The sequence below is a fragment of the Acomys russatus genome, chromosome 28 (assembly GCF_903995435.1).
Source record: "Acomys russatus chromosome 28, mAcoRus1.1, whole genome shotgun sequence".
Lineage (NCBI taxonomy): Eukaryota > Metazoa > Chordata > Mammalia > Rodentia > Muridae > Acomys > Acomys russatus.
Window position 1 is genome coordinate 42,094,334 of NC_067164.1, and position 20,555 is coordinate 42,114,888.

Below are 20,555 nucleotides of genomic sequence, written 5' to 3' on the forward strand. Positions count from 1 at the left end.
AGTGCACGGTTCCCGAGGAGTACCAACTGAGAATAGCCTCTTGCATGCACACCTGTGCGTGTGCATACACAGTCACACACAGCATGCACACACACGGATTGACCTCTGGCATGCATGCATGTGCATGTGTATGCACAGTCACTAACCACTCGTGTTTAAGAACAGTTTATATAATCCAAAAAATAATCTTGATTTGCATAATGAATTAATATTGAACATCAACTAAAAACTAAGGCAAAGAAAATTATGTATATTCTAATAACAGCTAGAAGTCAGAAATGAACAGTTTTATAGGACGGGGTAGCTCAGTGGTAGGGTACTTACTTATCTTTCACACATCCCTGGTTTCAGTCTCTGGAGTCCCCACCCACCAACCCCTCCCCCTACACACACACCCCACACCTCCCCTCCACACTCCCCCCCACACACACACACACACAAATAGAGCTGGTAACTGGGGTTGGTAAATTTGAGTGCCCCAAATTTCATTTCTAAGGCCTTAACCAGAACACATACATGGAATTTTAAATGAATAATTAATAAAATTAATTGTGCATTTCCTGTAGCCAACGATCTGGTCCTCAGTGCGGTCTCAGCTGCGTCATAGTCCTCCAGGCTGAAGAGAAACTAATAATGTCAACAAACATCCATTTTATTTTATGTCACATCTTCTTTTCAGCTGTGTTTTTACCCCCCAAAAAAAGCACTTCAAAGAGAAGATCTTTCTTGCTGCTTTGATATAAGAAAATCCAATTTTCTTCTGTTACATATTTATGCAAATCCACTTTAGGGGTAATGATGACGGCTGTTGGTGAAAGAAGACTCTCTTAAGGGTTTTTACTAAGGTCTGGAATAGTCCCCCTGCATTTGACTTTATTCTTTTTACTTTATCGTTGTCACATTATTCCTTGTCTGTCAATATTAGATTTTTCCCCCCCTTTGGTTGCTTTTATTGATTTTATTTTCTCTAACGTGATTTGAAAACATTAAATTTCACTCAGAATTTGAGAGGACTTTGCATCTCTGACCTTCATTAGGATCCCAAGGAGAGTCAGTGCACCCTGCAAAGTCTTCGGCCTCTTCAAGGCAGCCTGATGAAACGGTGGCAAGACTGAGGCAGATAAACAGTGCAGATAAACAGACACCTAAGAGGAAGAGTGTCGAGCAGGGACTCGCGACTTTGCAGAAGGCAAAACTGGTACCAGTGCCTAAAAGCTTAAGTCAGTCCAGGAAAGGTGGGACTTTGACTACTAAAGATTCAAAGCAAAAACTGCTTCCTGGGCAAGGGATGCTGCAAACACAGGCCTCTCAGAGAACTTCCAGACCTGACGCAGCGCCCCCAGGGAAAGACATGTCTCACAATGCAAATGACAACAAGAACCATGTTTTTAAGCAGAGGCCTCCTGAGTCCCCGCTTACCCTCGCTTCTGAAACCAGTGGCACAGGAGCATCCCTGCCACAGAAGGCAGGGCAATCATTAGGTAATCCAGAGAAGCCGACACTGCAGCTAGAATGCCAAAGTGGTTCAAAGCTGGAAGAATCAAGAACGCATGGACTGAAGGCAAAGCAAACTGGTGTAGATCAGGGTACCACATCCAGTTACAAGGACTCCAGTCGTTACCATGAGAATTCCAGTTGCCATAACACCGCTGCTCTGAAATCCGTGATTTCAAATCCAAATGACAACTTCATAAACTCTAACCTAGTTTGTGACCCCGACTCTGCAAATGCAGAGCAAATCTGTTTACTGTCAGACAGAGAGAAGCAAATAGTGGGGAAAACCACAGACACCAAAAACATAAATTGTCTGAAAGTGAAAGATGTTTTGCTGTGTAGTTCTGAAGGGACAAGTGGTACCCTAAACTCTGTTCAGGACGACAGGACACCCACATTTCATGTAAGAAAGGCAGCAGTTCAAAGCCAGGCACCGGATAACTCTGTTGCAACCAGCTGTAAATGTGCTACGGTCAACTCAGCTGCCGCTTCCGAATGTCTTTTGGGACAATCATCAGAAAATCATAAAAATATGGAAACATCAGAAACCCCAGAGAGCCATGAAACTCCGGAAGTTCCATTCGTGGGTCCCTGGGATTTGGTCCCCAGCGCCACACATCAGAGGGAGAGCCCCGAATCCGACACTGGCAGTGCTACCACATCTTCGGACGACATAAAGCCCCGCTCTGAAGACTACGATGCTGGCGGATCTCAGGATGACGAGGGCTCGAACGACAGAGGCGTGTCCAAGTGCAGCACCGCTCTGTGCCACGATTTTCTTGGGAGGAGCAGCAGCGATACCAGCACCCCTGAGGAGCTGAAAGCGCACGAGGGGGACCTGAGAGCGGACGTGAGGGTGAAAAGGCAAGGCGGGGCTGACCTTCTCCAGACTCACTCGGCGGCGGCGAGCGATGAGGAGATCCCTAGGAAAAAGCCAGAAGCTTGGTCTCGACCCACAACAACCCGTCCCAGGGAAGCAGAAAGTGCCCCGCGAGGCCGTGGCCCGCTTGCTCAGGAGGTGGACCAGGCCTCCTCGTCAGCAGATGAGACAGAAGACGAGCGCTCTGAAGCAGAAAATGCCGGCGAAAGTTGCTCTCTGTTCAACTCAGGTACTCAGCACATTCAGGGAATAATTAACTTAGCCTTTGAAGACGGAACGGAACATGACAGGCGTGAGTTTTCTGCAACTAAGAAGTTTAGAAGGTCAGTGCTGCTCTCGGTGGACGAGTGTGAAGAGGTGGGGTCTGACGAGGGGGAAGGCCACGCCCCCTTCCCGCACTCTGCAGATTCTCCTTCACCTTCTGATGTTTTTGATGGTGTTTCCTATGAGCTTCATGGAAGGACGGGCTACTCCGGATTTTCAAAAGAAAGTGAAGATGCTACTGCACAGGGCAAACACGACAGTAAAGGCAACAGTGTACATAAACATGAAAGCAGTCTCCTGGGTCCCAGTAGCAAAGACTCTTCAAGAAAAGATAAACAGTGTGCCTCAGCAGGCCAAAAGAACAAGTTAGGTGTCCTGTCCAAAGGAGGCCAACAGCTTTTCCCAGAAGATGAAGAAGTAAACAGTCCAGGTGAGGTGGCTGATGACCTTCAGCAGCACAGCACGCTCTTGGACGGTGACACGAAGTCCCAAGAACGACCATGTCATTTGGAGCTTCATCAGAGGGAACCAAAGACCAGCTCAACCAAGCCCGCCCACCCCTGTCCAAGCCAGGACGACCAAGGGAAAGAGAGCCGTCCAAATAATAGTGCGGTGTTTTCAGGTAATGTGCGGAAGTAGACGTGCTAAATACATAGGAAAATAAGCTCATACAAGTTTAAAGTTGTCTGTAGCCTTGGATGTTATATTTTAGTTAGAATATTTAAAGCCACAGTTTCGACTTTTAAATAAGAATTTAAATTTATTAATAACATGAAAATGAGTTAGCTATTCATTATTTTGTTTGCTTATAATCTTAGTGAATAATTAAGATGTTACAGAAAACCCTGTTCGTTAGACACAGACAACATGCTAGATCTTACCTGAAATAAGAAAGAAACTTACTTTGGTGTCATTTCAATTATTATGTCTGATTAAATATAAGCATTCTTGACTGTTGGAAGTTTTATTTTACATTGGATATGATTTATGGTTTTGCTAGTATAGATCTAAGAGGGCTGTGCAATAACTATAGTAATATGTACTGAAAAGCTGTAAACTATTTTAACTAGATTAATTATTATAATTTATATGCATTTTACAGAGACTTAAGACTTTCTTAGGATCAATATAATTCTATTCTAAAATTTTCAAGTGAAAAGATGAGTTTCCTAAGAGATTATATTTAGAAGCAATGATAATATATGAAAAAAGGCCCAGGCTTATTTCATGTGCTAAGACAATTTCTTGTCTAATTGTTTTGTGTTTGTGTCTTTCTTATTTCAATAATTCATACTAATGACTTAAAATATGCAATAGTATCTGGTTAAGTAACTATTGTGAACCATAATTAAGAAAAATATTGACCAGAAATTCCTATTCAGTAAAATTATAAGAATCAGAGATCTTCCAAAGTTGTATTTTTTCATTTGTTTGTTTTGGCTTGCATCCTCCTTTGCATGTGCAATATACAAGTAAGCCTTGAGATACAGTGCATCTATCCCCAACCCCATGCAACCAAGTTATTTTTAAGACGCCTTCAAATAACTGTCTTTTTTTTCCTTTGAGTTTCTATTGTAGTGAATTAGATTTGTGTGTACTTTTATGTTTGTGTTTAAATAATTTATGTTATTTTCTGAATTCTAAGTTTCCAAATTAAAATATGGAAAAATTATTGTTAGTTACGTAGGTTGATTTTGCTGCTAAACATTACCCTTGAATTTTTTAATACAGAAAAATAAATGCCTCAAAAATTTTGTCAATTTTGTAAAAATGTTATTTTTTCAATTTTGTGCTTTTCTGAGAGGCACTAATACTGTGTTAATATTGTTCTACAAAACTCCGAGGGTATCGGCTGCGATTCTTACATTGTGTAGTATTGTGAATTATTTCAGGGTACATAGACGATTGTGATACACTGGCACAAACCTGCATGTCTGACCGCCGGCCTTCAAAAGCCCTCTCTCCAGTCTCTGGGATGGATGTGACAGCAGCACTTGAGCAGAGAGTGGGGTCACAAACACATGTCTCAGACAGGGGCTCGGAAGACGATCAGCACTTTGCCAAACAGGACTGGACACTGCTCAAACAGCTGCTGTCTGAACAAGACACAAGCCTAAGTGTCATAAGCTCTCTCCCTGAAGACCTAAGCTTAGCACAGTATTTAATCAAGCAGACACTCCTGTTAGCTCGAGATAGCTCAGAACCTCAGGGCTCAGTGCACACTGACACTTGGAACAGGTGGAGTGAGCTCTCGTCCCCACTTGAGGATTCGTCAGCAAGTGCCGCCGTAGCTGGCGCTTCCTCTGCGGATTGCTCACCTCAGGGTGAGTGGACAATCCTGGAAGTGGAAACTCAGCACTAAAAGTCTCAACACTTGGGAAAAAAATCTAAACTATGCCATCCTATATTTTTTGATGCCTACATTATATTTAAATCACAATTCCGTTAGCCAGATATAGACAGTTCTTAAAATTGATGGAGTCTTTTCAATTCATTGAGGTAAATATAGCTTATTTATTAACATGATGTTTTTCTAAATTTTAAGCATGTTTTCTATAACTGTTAGAGAGATTGGAAAACTTGTAGAAAATCTTTGCTGCAGTTTTCTTTCCTAGCTGGTAATTTGTTTATCTGTTCAGGAATTTCTATGTCAGTGCACAAGTAGATCGACTCCTGAGTTTTGACTCTGCCTCTGGAACCATAATAATTTAACAATAAACTTGCTGTGTGAGCGTGCGTTATACAGAATCAGTCTGTGAAGAGTATTCAGATTCAGGCTGAGTACTGCAGTTGGGGAGACAGGGAGATCCCCCCTCAGCTCCCCCAGCATTTCAGGACTAGGACATTGAGAAGTGAGTGCACCTTGGGCTCAGCATCCTGTGAATAAACTAGGAGAAGCAGACTTTTCTGGATATGCCCAGGTTGGTACTTGCTCCCCTTCAAAGGTGTGTAGGCCCTGATAGCGTGTCATGGCAGGGGTACTTTGGAGCTGCTCTGCTCCAAGCTAACACCGAGCACTAACCGAAGTACGTACAAGAGGCAGCTGAGTCCTAGTGCGGCGTGTGCCTCCTGTGTCTGCTTTACATCCTCCTTGTCTGTCAGACCTCTCTGGGTCTGTAGTAAGACAGAAACAATGCTACCAGGGGTAAACACTTGGGTCTTACATTAGTGAGTATGGCCTTTTAAAGTAATGGGATTTCAAACACTAGCCTCTCTCTTTGTCTTGTAACTAACTTATATTTCTCTAGAATATGTTGGAAGTAAGGGGGTATTTTAAGATAAAAATTGTCTAAATATTAACAAAAGCTTTAAAAAAATCATCAACAGTAGAATGCATAATTATAGTGAGTAATACAACTAGGTAAAAGCAGAATTATTTGTCCTGAAACAACAATTATGTTTAAGTACTAATCTGTTATAAAACATTTTCGTGCCTTAAAAAAGTTTTGAATTTTTTATGTTGATTATTTTGTGTGTGTTTATGTGGGTAGGCATGTGGATGTGTGACACAGCACACGTGTGGAGGTCAGAGGACAGCTTGTAAGAGTCAGTGCCTTCCTTCCACCACGTGAGTCCCCGGGGGTTGAACTCAGATCACCAGGCTTGGTGGCAAGTGCTTTTACCTGCAGAGCCATCCCTGCTATCCCTCCCGTCCTCCTGCAGAGCCATCCCTCTGGTCCTGCAGAGCCATCCCTCCCGTCCCTCGGGTCTTCCTGCAGAGCCATCCCTCCTGTCCTTCGGGTCCTCCTGCAGAGCCATCCCTGCTATCCCTCCAGTCCTGCAGAGCCATCCCTCCTGTCCCTCGGGTCCTCCTGCAGAGCCATCCCTCCTGTCCCTCGGGTCCTCCTGCAGAGCCATCCCTCCCGTCCCTCGGGTCCTCCTGCAGAGCCATCCCTGCTATCCCTCCTGTCCTCCTGCAGACCCATCCCTCTGGTCCTGCAGAGCCATCCCTCCAGTCCTACAGAGCCATCCCTGCCATCCCTCTGGTCCTGGCTCTAGGCTAGATGTTCTTGCAGGGGGATCTCATTCATTTAAGACATAGTTAACTCAGTTTATTCAAGGTGAAGAAATGGGCTGCCTTTGGCCACCACCACCCCACCCCGCTTCCCTGAGTTCCACACTTGTAGCTTCCACATTAAATGGGACCCGATTTATTCCACTCAAAGACAGAACACATTCATACTGCAGATCACAGGGCTTTCTTCTTTTCAAAGACTGCTTAATACTTTGTTTTCCTTGTCCGTGTGCAGATGTTGCGGGGCCTTTTGTTGAAGTGGGACCATGCACTTTGACGTACCCTCCTTCTTTCAACAAATGTTTGTGTTGAAATGCTTGTTTGCCATAGCGAGGACACACAACACAGACACAGCTCTGCCCAAGTCTACCTTAGAGCATCAGTGGGTTGTTGGGTTACCTACAGGAGCATGGCTATACAACCACATCTCAGAAATGTCCATCACAGCATGGTAAGGCCTGAGGGAAGCTGCCCGCCCTGGGGATCCCTGCACAGCATCAGGCAGCTGGCCACACTGCAGAGTGCCCTCTCCCCAGAAGGTGTTAGCTGCTTATGTGGGGAGTGGCCTTGTGAACCCTGTACTGGCTTCGTGAGCCTGGGAAGTTGCGAGGTCTCCTCACTGCAGAGACGAATCCGTGGAGGAGACCATGGCCACGAATCCGCGGAGGAGACCATGGCCACGAATCCACGGAGGAGACCATGGCCACACAGCAGTCTATTCATCCTCTGGTATTAAATTCTTCTGGTATTAGTCATCTGAGCCTAAGGGTGAGGATGCGGCCGATGTGCGCTTACCTTTTTTCCTTTCCAGTTATGGTGAAGTGGACCACTGTGCCATAGCAATGTGTAGAGTAAGTTCACTTACTCTGCAAGAATCACAGACTGAGCTGGAAGCTCCCTATCTGGCCACCAAAGGGCGTTCTGTCTTCAGGATGCAGTCAACAGCAGTGGCAACAGCTTGTATGGTTTGTGTGTATGGTTGTATGTTTGCCTCCCCGGCCAGCAGCCCTGAACTGGGACTTCCCGTTCAGGGTGCTTTTCACCCATGCAGGGCACCCTCATCAACTCCCTGCCTGCTAATCACTGTCCTTACAGCTGTTCTTCTTTAGCCTTTTAAATTAAAGACGCAAAGGTTAACATTATATAATGAAACCTTTTCTAAAAAGGTGGCCCCCCCATCATTCATTGCAAGTAATAATGTAGGTTGGTCTAAGATGGCTGAGAGGTTATTTAAAAATCAATGTTAGCATGTCTAATGGTGCATAAAACTATCCCCTTAGTTCTGTTAGCTGTTTTGTTTAAAAAAAAAAAAGCTAGCTTCCTCATCCTAAGGTACTGCTGTCACCACGAGCCACCGCACATTTCCCACCTCAATAGTCTCTTTGTGCTGTTTGATGCAACTTGGGGCCAAAGGAAGGCAAAACTTGCTTTATCCTAGCCTGCTATCACTGCCACGAGAGCCAGATCCCTGGTTCTGATAACCTCTGAGACAACCCTGTGACCTTTGTGGAGAGGATTGTTAATTCAGAACATAGTAAGAGATCACATGCAAAGTTTGGTCTGTGTGGTCCAGCTGGAATACAAACACACCTTTAGTCCAAGAGGCAGAGTTCAAGGCTAGCCTGGTATAGAGCAAGTATCAGGTAGAGAAAAGCTTAGATCCAGGCATGGTGGTACATGTCTTTAATCACAAACAAAGGTAAAGCTACTTTGTAGAAGGAAGCACGCATGTTTGAAAGTAATGTCTAATTGAGTGGCAGGAAAAGTGACAAATTAGAGATTTGACAGAATAGGATACACCCAACTCTCACAAGAAGAGAGAGGAAAGGGAAGCTACTTAAGAGGCAGTTTAGTTTTACAGAGAGAGGAAGCAGTGTTACCAGGACAGTAATAGAGAGATGGGTTGCAGAGAGAGAACTCAGGTGAAGACAGAACAAGCCAGAAAATGAGAAGCCAGATTAGAGCAGATTGCTGAGTTAGTTTGAGGTCAAGCAGAGCAATTCTAGGCTGAGAGAGAAGCCAGATTGAATCACTCAGCTGGGGGAGGAGTTTGAGCCAGAACAGCTGAGTTGAACCAGGCAGCCCAGAGCTCAGAAAGAACAAATAAGGGTGAGCTTATTCAGCAGTAAGTCTCAGAGGCTGAAAACATTCTAGACCTAGGTTAGATTGTACGGAGGCTAGAAGCTTCCAGGACTAGGCCTAGGTTAGCAGAAGGAGGCAGTGAGCCTCCCAGACAAGTTGAACCCGGAGAATAAAAGCTCTTTTTACACCTTTGCTGTTCCATCAGCCATACCCAGCTGCTGAAGGAGCCCCAAGATGGGCAAACATCTTCCCTCTCCCTGTACCTTCTTGCACAGGAGAAATGTATACTACATTCTCTGGGGCATGACTGCCCATCTCTATGGTAAGCTTAACTTTTTTCACCTCTACTATTTTTTCATTTATGCGTTGTGTAAAATATTTAGGCTTTAAAGCCTTCAGAAGCTTCCTGGCATTTGTTGTTCTGTTAATTTTTTCTGTAGGAAGTCCACCTCAACACTAAGTATGTCATAGTTGCCTTTAAGCGACCTGGACAGACTTCTTTGTCTTTAACTTCCCTCATGTCCTGAGAGCTTGCGCGATACAAACACAACCTTCTGTGCCAGTCTGAATCACAGAGATTGCGTCCCACCACAGGGTTCAGAGTCCCAAGGTCTCTGCTGACTCCGCCCTGTCTTAGCTCTCCCGTGAGCACCTGTGGCATCCAGACATCGTTTCTTTCATGCCCAGTTGCCTTGCCTGTCCTTCCTCTGTTGTCCTCTATCCCCTGGTAAGCATGGCGACCTCAGCCACTACTGACTCAAGTATCCTTAGTGGCTCAATTAAGCCTTCCCCTAGTTGCTTTGGGCTGTGTATGGCCTTCCCCCTGGGTAGGATGTGTGCTTATATTACAGTCTGACCCTGGCTGTCCCCATATGCCATCTTATGGAAGGCTTCTCACTATTTGGAAATCTTCCCTAAATAAGGGAGTTTAAATGCATAGTTTTTCCTGATGGTCATGGCTTCCTACACTGAACCATGATTCAGGCTTCCTGTCTGCATCCCTGGGTCCATGGATGCTCCCTGAGTCCCTATTAAAGACTGGATTTGGCTGGGCGGTGGTGGCACACGCCTTTAATCCCAGCACTGGGGAGGCAGAGGCAGGCGGATTGCTGTGAGTTCAAGGCCAGCCTGGTCTACAAAGCAAGTCCAGGACAGCTAAGGCTACACAGAGAAACCCTGTCTTGAAAAGCCAAAAAATGAAAAAACAAACAAAAAAGACTAGATTTGAGGGTGTTTTCTACCTCCTCACTCTTCAAACATTATTGCTGATTTTTCCCCCCCTGGAATCCAAGTCTCTGCGTCAGGAAGGGCGTGCTGTAGATCTAGCATGTACTGTTTGCTTGCGTCCTGCCAGCTGGATGAAATGGCAAGCTGGCACTTCCTTCTCCTACTTCCCTTTCCTACTTTTGCCAAATCAGAGGCCAGTGCAAGAAGGAAAGCATCTGCATGTCTCTCCTGTTGTGACTCCTCTCTTACCTGTACAACTTCTTTCTGGCACATAGTTTCGCTTCAACTGCATGTCTTACTGGCCACAGCAAAGGCCACACAGTGGCCATCACAGCCCACTTAGAACCCTGTCCTACATGTGAAACTCTGGGCACTTACAAGTATATTCTCTGCCCTATCAGCTGTGAAATAGAAGTTTTTCCCGCTGTGCCCACTCTTAGCACCCAAATAATGACATTTTTTATTTATTAAAATGTTATATTTTATTAAAATATTTATATTTATTAAAAGCTTCAGGCACAATAGCTGGGCAGATACTGAGCTATTGTAACCCAACTATGCTGGCCTGGCCTGCTTCCCAGCTACACGGCCTGTTACCTGTCATCTTAATCTTGCTCTGGAAACTCTTTGTTGGCCCATGTCCTCATGGCAACCCCTTTCTCTCTGGTTCCCTCTTGAGAGCCTCTTCCTGGGATTATAAATCCCGCCTTAACTCTCCTGTCCAGTTGTTGGCTGTTCAGCTCTTTATTAATCAAAGTCAGGGCTGCAACCAGATCTCTTGGTACAGAAATCAGCATTTGAATACATAGTGCACTAAACATCCACCAACATCTCCCCCTTTTACTCCAGTAAAAGATTCTTTCTCTTACATTAATAAACTATATATAATAAGAAAAATTGCCGGTAGTATTGGCACACACCGGTAGGATTTGCTGAAGGAGGCGGAGGCAGGAGGATCACAAGTTCGAGGCCAGCCTGGGCTACACATTTTGCGGCTGGAGAGGTGGCTCAGCTGCTTAAGAGCACTGTCTGCTCTTCCAGAGGTCCTGAGTTCAATTCCCAGCAACCATGTGTTGGCTCATATACTAGGATCTGATGCCTGCTCTGGTGCAAGTGGAGAGCAAGCAGCTGGCTGCCTGGACAGTCAAGCAAGGTTCCTCTATAAAGTTGAGGCATAGTCTTTGGCTTTCTGGCCCAGAATATGTGCAGATTGTGTGTGTGTGTGTGTGTGTGTGTGTGTGTGTGTGTGTAGCAGGAGTTATGAAGGACTTGGCTTCCTTATCCTTGCAGAGTCTGACAGTTTATCTCTGCCATGTCCTGCTTGTCCAGCCTGGACACTGGACTATCAGCAGTTAAAGCAAGGGCAGTTTTTCGCCTGATCGCTAACTTTGCCACATTGGATGCAAACTCCATATGGAGGTTCTTCGATGTCCATCATCATCTTTGAAGTAGAATGGGGCTGCTACCAGGAGCTAACATGTATCACTGTCAAAAAAGCCCTTTATTAATAATACACCTTTAAATGCCATACTATGTGGATCTCTGAGGTTTTTTAAATTTTGTTTTGTTTTGTTTTTTGAGACAGGGTTTCTCTGTATAGCCTTGGCTGTCCTGGACCCACTTTGTAGACCAGGCTGGCCTTGAACTCACAGTGATCCACCTGCCTCTGCCTCCCGAGTGCTGGGATTAAAGGCATGTGCCACCACCCCAGCTTCTCTCTGAGTTTTTTGAAGACCATCCATGTATCTATAGTATATATGAATAGGCAAACATTGTTTGTTTCCAGCTATTTACTATCTCTTTAACTTTGAAAATATTTACAGGAGGCTAAATAAAGCTTATTTCTGTATTTAATTAAACTGGTACCTAACATGAACATAAATCTGATTAATAGACTATTAACTTGGATTTCTTAATTATCCTAAACAGGATGCAATGGTAGCATCCAAAAGGACTAGAATTTCACATTGCAGTATGTGTGTGTGTGTGTGTGTGTGTGTGTTTTGCTTTGTTTTTTGAAACAGGGTTTCTCTGTGTAGCCTTGGCTGCCCTGGACTTGCTTTGTAGACCAAGCTGGCCTCGACTTCTTTTTGTTCTGAGACAGGGTTTCACTAAGTTGCTCAGGCTAGCCTTGAGTTTCTGGCCTTCCTGTCTCAGCACTGTTAGTAACTGGAATTACAGGTCTACATCACTAGGCCTAATTTCTATTTTGATTTTTCCTTCTTTCTTTCTCTTTTTCTTTGTAAGGCTGGGTCTCACTATTCAGTCTGGCCTGCATGCTCCATGGGGCACAGCAGGCCGTGTGACTCCTGTTTGTCCTGCTTTTGCCTCCTAAAGGCTAAATTACCTGGTGGCTTGTGCCGCCATGACATGCCTAGCTGGTTTTGTTGTTGTTGTTTTTTTTATTTGTTTTGTTTTTTTACTATCTCTACTCGGTTTTGTTTTGTTTTATCTATCTATAATACCTGCAGAGTTTACATTCACACCAATAGTGAATAAGGTCTCTCTTCTGTACATGCTTATTAATACTTGCCTTTTGTCTGGTAATATACATTCTATCAGTTTTAGTCTCATTGTTATTTTAATTTGCATTTCCTTGCTTATGGTCATCTTGAGTTTTTTTCTTTCCATATATAACTGCCCCGCCCATTTCTTCTGGCGATCTCAGAGTTGTACCTGCAGCCTTGTTTGTGCACGCTAGGCCGAGAGGCTGTCATTGAGATACATCCCTGGACTTATTTTATTCGCTTTTGAGGTATCTTCAGATCTTTTGCACACTTTATAATCAGGTTATTTGTTTTCTTGCTGTTTAGCTGAGAGTTCCTTATGTATTTTAGATTTTGGTTTTTTTTACTTCTTATCAGATATGTTTTCCTACTCCATGGGTTATCTCTTCAGTGCTCCTTGTCGATCAGTTCCGTTGTTTGCTTTGTTGTACAGACACTCTCGGTTAGAAGCAACCCCACGCCTCGTTGCCTACAAGCAAAGGAGACTGCGCAGTGGTAAAAAGCATGGGATCAGTTCTCACCACTGCAGAGCTCACAGCTCTCCACACGCACGTGCTCATGTGTGAGCTCACACGCAATTAAAAACATGATTGTTTAAATTATTGCTTACACTAATAGAAAGAAGATTCTCTGCCCACCCCGTTTTCATCAAGTAGTTTCATATCTTACATGTAAGACTTTAGCAGATTCTGACTTAATTATTATGGATGAACTGAGGTAAAGCCCCGATTTCACTCTTCCCCACGTGGACAGTCAGTTCACTGTTTATAGACGAGATCGCTCTATGTGCATCATGTGTTGTCTGTGCGTGGATGTGAGGTTGGTACCACTGAGCTGGGAGGAGCCAGCACAGAGCAGGAGTGGGGTCATGTCATGTCCAGTCCCGGAAATCTCATCTCAAGGAAGGAATGCGGACCACTCCCTCTCCTGCCCCGGGCCTGCATGGCCCAGTGCATGGAGTCCTGCACCCCCATCTTTGCCCACCCCAGAGGCAGTCACATGGTTGAAGCCAGGTCATTCCCTCTTCATGCAAATAAGGAATTCCCAGCGCCTTAGCCCTGGCCAATGATGTGCACTCACCTCAAAGCCTCCACCCACTCCCCAAACCCCTGAAGGTTTAAATAGCCTTTGTTCCCCTCAATTAAATGAGCTTCTCGATGAAGCTCACCCTGACCCGCTCCCCCCCATGACTCCCTACCCCTGCCCAAGGTCTCTGTCACCCACACCATTCCTGCCTCCCCATCCTCCCTTCAGGGTCCACCAGCTGTGGTCTAAGGCCTGCCCGAATGGGAAGGGCAGGGAGAGCAGAGCCCAAAGGGCACATGTATGGATACATTTCTGAGTTCTCTGGTTATAAGATCTGTTTTTATGGTGTGTCATGTTGTTTTTGTTATTATAGCTTTGTAGTGTATTCTGATGCCTCCAGCTGTACGGCTGTATTGTTTTTGTTCAAAATTACTTTGGCTACTTGGGATATTTTATGGTTGTATGCAAACTTTATCATTATCTTTTCTGTTTCTTGGAAATCTGATAGAAATTGCACTAAGTCTGAAGCTCACTTGAAAGAATTATGTAAAAATCAGGATAGAGAGATGGCTCCACAGTTAAGAGCAATGGCTGCTCACTGTGGTTCAATTCCCAGCACCAAGAAAGAAGAGGGAGGGAGGGAGGGAAGAAAGGAGGGAGGGAGGTAAAGGCTACAGGGAAGGAGAGGAGGAAGAAGTGAGGGGAAAGAAGGGATGGCCAGGCCAAGGCCATGCTGGACAATACGGTGAAATCATGGCTCAAGCAGGTGTGGGGGGGAGGGGAATGGATGGAACAGAAGAGGAGGAAGGAGCCGGTGACAGCGAACGGTGCCGGTGCCGGTGAGGCCTTTCCAGAGCCCTGGCGCTGTTTTCTCCCTCCATCGCATCCGAGGATGCGCGATGCGTCCCTGGGCTTTGGAGGCCCCAGGCTGAGCCCGGAGTCATCTGTGAGCCCTTCTCCGTCTTACTCACTGGAACCCAGAGGTCTAGATACGGGTACTGGCTGGCTAGGTGGTTCCTGATCTTCCATCTCTCCCCCTAAGGGGACAGCCATGCCCATCCAGCACTCACTGGGTTTGGGGATCTAACTCTCAACACCAAGCCGCCCACACAGCCTCCAGGAAATGTCCTTTTATGTAAGTTAAACAACAACAGAATATGGGGGCAGCAGGGGAAGACCGAGCCGCAAAGTGCAGGCAGCGAAAATATCACGAGACCCACACAGCGACCGGAGCAAGCCATCTAGGCAAGCATTTAAAGAGGTTTTCAGCAGAAGAGCACATCACATGCAGCCTTGTTTAGTAAGATGCCTCAGCTTCTGGCACAAAAACGGGATTTTCTATCGCTGGTTGAAAATACTTTTCCATTTCTCAATTTGAACATGACAATATATTTGAGATGCGATTGAACGTGCCTTGGTAAGGAGGTACGGTGACTCACAGCTGTAATCCTAGCACTTGAAAGCCTGAGGCAGGAGCATTACTATGAGTTCAGGCTCAGCCTGGACTACAGAAGAAGACCCCATCTCAAAAGCCAGTAATTTTGGCCAACCTGGTCTTCCCGTATGCCCGTTCTGTACTAGCTTTGGGCTGCAGGGCTTGGATGAGAGCTCTCGCGGTGTTGAACAATGTCGTGAAGGAGTTGCACTTCACGTCACATTTTTTCCTGGTGATGTTTATATTGGTTTTGCACTGCAGACTCTGGCAAGAGGACTACTTTGAATCTGGCATAGCTCCACGAGACTTGTACGTCTATTGTTGCACAAACTACTTTTAGTGTCCACAGCCACCTTTCCTCTAGGTAACACATGAGGAGCGTTTGCCTGTTTTTCAATTTCTAGCTCTATTTTTTTTCCTCCTGGCAAGACAGCTTAATTTAAAATAATTGCAGTTGAAATACATCTTCATTTAAACATCACGCGCTTCCCTTATAAAAAGCGTCTCCTAGAGTGATGCAGGGAGCCATGACCCTGTGAAATAAGTAGCAGGAGCCCGTTGTCAAGGGGCTGGAGTCATGGTTTGAGTTCTCAGCAACGAACAACTCAAACCTAACTTTGGAGTGTAGCCATAGCAGCCAGGCTTCCAGCCCACCTCAGGCGTCCAGCTGAGCAGAGCCTGTCCCAACAAGGCAGAGGGTGGAGCTGGAACCAACCAGGCTGCTCTGCCCTTCCTTTTGCCTTCTATAAATAATGCCTGCTGTTCCAGGGCTGAGCTAGCTGGACCTTTCACAATTTCCTGATAAATATAAAATGGGGGAGGGGGGAGTCTTCATTAAGAAATCTTAAGTTGAAGTAAAGTATCTTCTTGCAGTGTCTTATTCAGAGTAAGTTACGTAAGACACTCAAGAAGATAGCATCAAATTGGAGCAAAATAAGTTGGGAGGGATTAATGCAGGCAGTGGTGGTGCTCAGTCGGTGAGAAGGGCCAGGGTCGGCTCGGCAGGCAAAGGCCCATCCCCAGGACCCAAGTCGTTGGCTAACCGCCAAAGCATGTTGTGGCATGCACAGCCACAAACACAAGTACACACACACTCAGAAAACGGTTTAAACAATCAAGTAAACTTTAAATCAGTTTTGAAAAAAAAAAAAAAAGCAGAACTGGGGGGAAAAAATCTAAAAACCTGATTCCTAAGGCTAAAACAATCTACTCATTCCATGGTCTTAGTGCTGGGAAAAGCATAAATACAGACTATTTATGGTAAGGTTTTGTACAATCTCATACGCTGAAACCCTGGAAGAAATGAATGACTTAAATACAGTTTAGCAAATGGATTCAGAAAATCTACATATATTGCTAAGGTTGGAAGAAGCTGACAAAGTGCGTTAGATGTGCCCTTCAGAGCCTGCTGCAGAGTGCGTGGGAGCGGAGGTAGAAGGTTGCTTGGCCTTGGAGTTACCAACCTAGACAGCTCAGTAAGGCACTGTCCACCTCAAATTAGTGCTGATCAAGGCCACTAAATTATTTTAGAATTTGAATAAAGAAATGCCGTCACACACAACCTAAGAAACTATCATGAGCCGGGCGTGGTGGCGCATGCATTTAATCCCAGCACTCGGGAGGCAGAGGCAGGCGGATCGCTGTGAGTTCGAGGCCAGCCTGGTCTACAAAGTGAGTCCAGGACAGCCAGGGCTACACAGAGAGACCCTGTCTCGAAACCAGTCATGCATTAAAGCAACATATGTCCGTTTAAGGAACCCAAGATGACTTAACGCTGGGAAGACATCAATTAGCATATTGTTAGGCCAGGTAACAGCCATCTCTACGGACGTGGCTATTTAACTTGAAACAGCGCCATCTCAGGAGAAACTCTAGGTTACATTGATGATCTTCAGCAGGAAGTGTGTGAGTGCACGCCTGTCCCTTTCCCTTTCACTGGCTGAGGCAGCTTAAGAGAAGTACTTAATTGGTGCTTGGCTTATAAGGGGGCGTTCTCCATCAGGGCAGAAAGCCAAGGCAGCAGGCGTGGAGGCAGCATTCACACCACGCCTGCTGTTGGGAGAGGGGGGAAGAACTCCGCTGCCCAATAGGAACGCTGGAGTCTCTTAGATCGCTTGTTCTGTTTCCTTCCTCTTTGACTGAAGACCACAGCCTGTGGGATGTTGGGTTCAGGGTAGAGGCTGGGAAAACTCCCTTCAGACACAGAAGCTTAAAACGAAAGTTTATTTCAGGGAGGCGGCCAGTTCGGGATCTGAACTGTGTCCTTGTGTTGCGTTATTTAAAGGTGAAAACCGGAATTAGCTCATACAGGGGGTGGTAAGTGGTGGAACAGGGTGGTCAGCTCTGGCTCAAGTTATTTTGCTAACAAGGAGTCCTAGCTGACCTTGAAAGCGTGCCTGGCAGTGTTTAGGGTAAATCCAAAGTGTAGCCAAGTATGTAGGTAGCAAAGTATGAATTATGACACCATTGAATCATAGATAACAAAGGTGCCAACAGAGTGTAGCTTAGTATAAGGTCAGCCTGACCCTCTGGCAGGGAATGTTCACAGAGTTGGTGGTCTTTGGGATGGAGTTAGGCTGTTTCTAACAAAATGGGGTCTCATAGCTTTTAACAAGATCGCTTCACAAAAAAAAAAAAAGAAGGCTCAGTCTCTCCTGCTTTGTTAAATCTCCATGGACGCATCCTTACAGACGTACCCCCAGGTCTAGGTGATTACAGACCCAAGAGGGTTGACAACGAAGATCACAACCATTACAGGAACACCGGAAGTCATAAAATGCAGGTTGATAACTTGGCTATTTTAAGTTTGGAACATACACATGTTCAAGATACAAAAAGAATTAAAAGATGAAGGGTAAGTTGAGGGAAATATTTCTCTGTTTAACAAAAATTGAAATTCAGCCAGATGTGGGGATGTGCATCTGTCATCCCAATGCAGAGACGAGACCCTGAGGCTTGCAGGCCACATGCACCTGCTTAGTCACACACTTGCCCAGCTGAGTTACACTTGGGAAACTAATTCCTAGATCATCATTAAACTGTACAGGTTTATTATTAGTCAAGTCAGATAACACTTGCTTGGAACTAGATTCCACTTGTAATTTAAAGTCAAGCTTACAATCTGAGCATATTTCATTAAAACCCAATCCAAGCACAGTGTGTGGGAAAACTGCTTTTCATAGTCACTGAGCTAAGTCAATCTAAAAATTGCCCAGCAGGAAATGAGAAGATGCAGAGCTGCCTGTGTGGGGCAAACGTCTGAGTCAGCATGTACTAGCACACAGGCTGCTTGTAGCGTCACGTGGCTTTACTGCCCTTAGAATTCAACACCATCAGCGCTCAAGGTGGCCTTTTTCTTTCAAAAGTCACTGGTCGTTTTCTACATATATGATTGCATTTCCCGAGCACAGTTTTTAGAAAGTGTGTCTGGTTGTTGCTGAGTCCTTTGCACCGCTCCAGCGAGAGATCTGACTGGGGCACTGAGGGAATGAGGAAAAGAGAACCAGACGCATAGAAAAGCCGTGCTCAGGTGACTGGGCTCCAATGCAGACCGCACAACATTCAGAAGCAGTGTTTATTACTTACTGTCGGACAGAGGGGCAGGGCGCAGTCACGCATACAGCTCCTCACGGAGGTGGGCGACCTACACAGACAAGGAGGCAGGGTTAGCCAGTCTCAATGGCAGCCCTCTCTGTGTCCAGGGGGAGGAAGCTATGGTGATATTTTCTACACACACACACACACACACACACACACGGTTGACATTTACACTCCCATCCACTAGGAAGGCCTTGCCACCCTCTGAGCCTCGCCCTGGGTAGAGGGGCTTAGAGGGTTTAGAGTCGGTAACATGGCCTTGGTTACAGGAGGACGATGTGTCACTGGACTAAAATATCTCATTGTTATAGTTCATTTTTAAAATTTTTATTTGCCACCACAGAAATTTTAATCTTTTCATTTTGGTTGACTAGATATTCTAAGTAAAATGTTATAGCAATATACATCCTTTGACTTATAGCAACACTAAAATCTTTATAATATGAAAAATAGGAAAGAATGAGGAGCAGTATTTTAAGAGCTTTGACACATTTTTATTCTTTATATATAAATGACTCTTATATGAATCAGAAGAATGGTAACAGCTAAATAATGAATACTAGACAAAACAAAACAAAACAAAAACCAAAGTTATCAAAACAAATGGAAATGGTCAAAACTTCAGTAAGCAGTAAAACAGTTTTTGTGCTAGTTACTACAGATATATAAAGCAAATTTATTTATTTATTTATTTATTTATTTATTTGAGACAGGGCTTCTTTATGAGTAGCCTTGGCTGTCCTGGAACTCACTCTATATAGACCAAGCTGGCCTCAAACTCTCAGCAATCCTCCTGCCTCTGCCTCCCGAATGCTGCGATGAAAGGCGTGCGGCACCGCCGCCCAGCAAAGCAAACATATTACTAATAGAGATAAAATTACAGTATCTGAGGTTGGCTGGAGTTTAGTAAAATTGTCGGACTCACTCATATAGTGCGACATGGGCAGCTGCACTTCTGGAATGCCCTTGGGCAGCAAAATAAGGGACTGGAATTGTTAGAATCAACATGGCAACCTTGGGAAATTAGTGGGCTGTTTAAAACTTTCATGCAATAAAGGGCTTCTGAGCTTTGGGGCTGGGAAATTGGAAGAGTTGCTGCAGCTGGTCATGCGAGGGGGCGGGGCATGCGGGGGGCGGGGCGTACAAGGGGAGGGGCGTGCAAAGGGCGGGGTCTTCATTTCGTGTTGATGGCCAGCTCCTCCTGTATCTCAAATGGCAGAAACATGGCTTTGAAGAATCATCTCCTGTAATTTAATGGAACAACAAAAGAACCCTGAGCTAGTGTGGTACTTTTGTCCTTTCTAGGTAACTTCTTTTATCTCTTTGGTGATGTTCACGGATCACCTCATGTAACCTTGTAGTTTCAAGGCCTTGTCAGGCCATGTCCAGGTGACACGTGTCCTCCTTTCTGTGTGCACCACAGATGCCTCTGGTCACCTAGAAAGTTTCTCTACACTAAGTATTGGCTCTTATCCTTTTGTGGGGCTCTCTGATTTGTGAGCCCCACTTGTCTTTTCTCTCTCTGTTGTGGAGTCTCTCGTGTAAGTCCTCCTTAACAATTTCATCTTCTACGATCAAGTCTTTTCACTGTCAGTGGGCATTGAATTCTTTGGTTGCATTTTTGTGTCATTAAGGTATTTTTTATTTTTAACATCTCTAGGGTTTCTTTTTAAATTTTCATGCATTATGTGTATACATGTATGCTTGTGTGTGTGTCTGTGTGTGCGCATCTGTGTGTGTGTCTGTGTGCTTGTTTGTATGTGTGTGTGTGTCTGTGTGTGCACCTGTGTATGTGTGTATGTCTGTGTGTGTGCATCTGTGTGTGTGTGTGTGCTTGTTTGTATGTGTGTGTGTGTCTGTGTGTGTGCACCTGTGTATGTGTATATGTCTGTGTGTGCGCATCTGTGTGTGTGTCTGTGTGTGCTTGTTTGTATGTGTGTGTGTATCTGTGTGTGTGCACCTGTGTATGTGTCTGTGTCTGTGTGTGCGCATCTGTGTGTGTGTGCTTGTTTGTATGTGTGTGTGTGT

The 20,555-nt window shown here is 45.1% G+C and overlaps 1 protein-coding gene across 1 annotated transcript in view; it reads left to right on the forward strand.

Annotated features, from left to right (window-relative positions):
* Positions 1–5,583, forward strand: part of Btbd8 (BTB domain containing 8) — a 62,613-nt gene extending 57,030 nt beyond the window's left edge. The window contains exons 17-18 of the mRNA XM_051170565.1: positions 1,038–3,260; positions 4,531–5,583. Coding sequence (XP_051026522.1) covers positions 1,038–3,260; positions 4,531–5,000 — 2,693 coding nt within the window. The 3' untranslated portion in view covers positions 5,001–5,583. The remainder of the gene's footprint in view (positions 1–1,037; positions 3,261–4,530) is intronic.
* Positions 5,584–20,555: the final 14,972 nt, after the last annotated feature.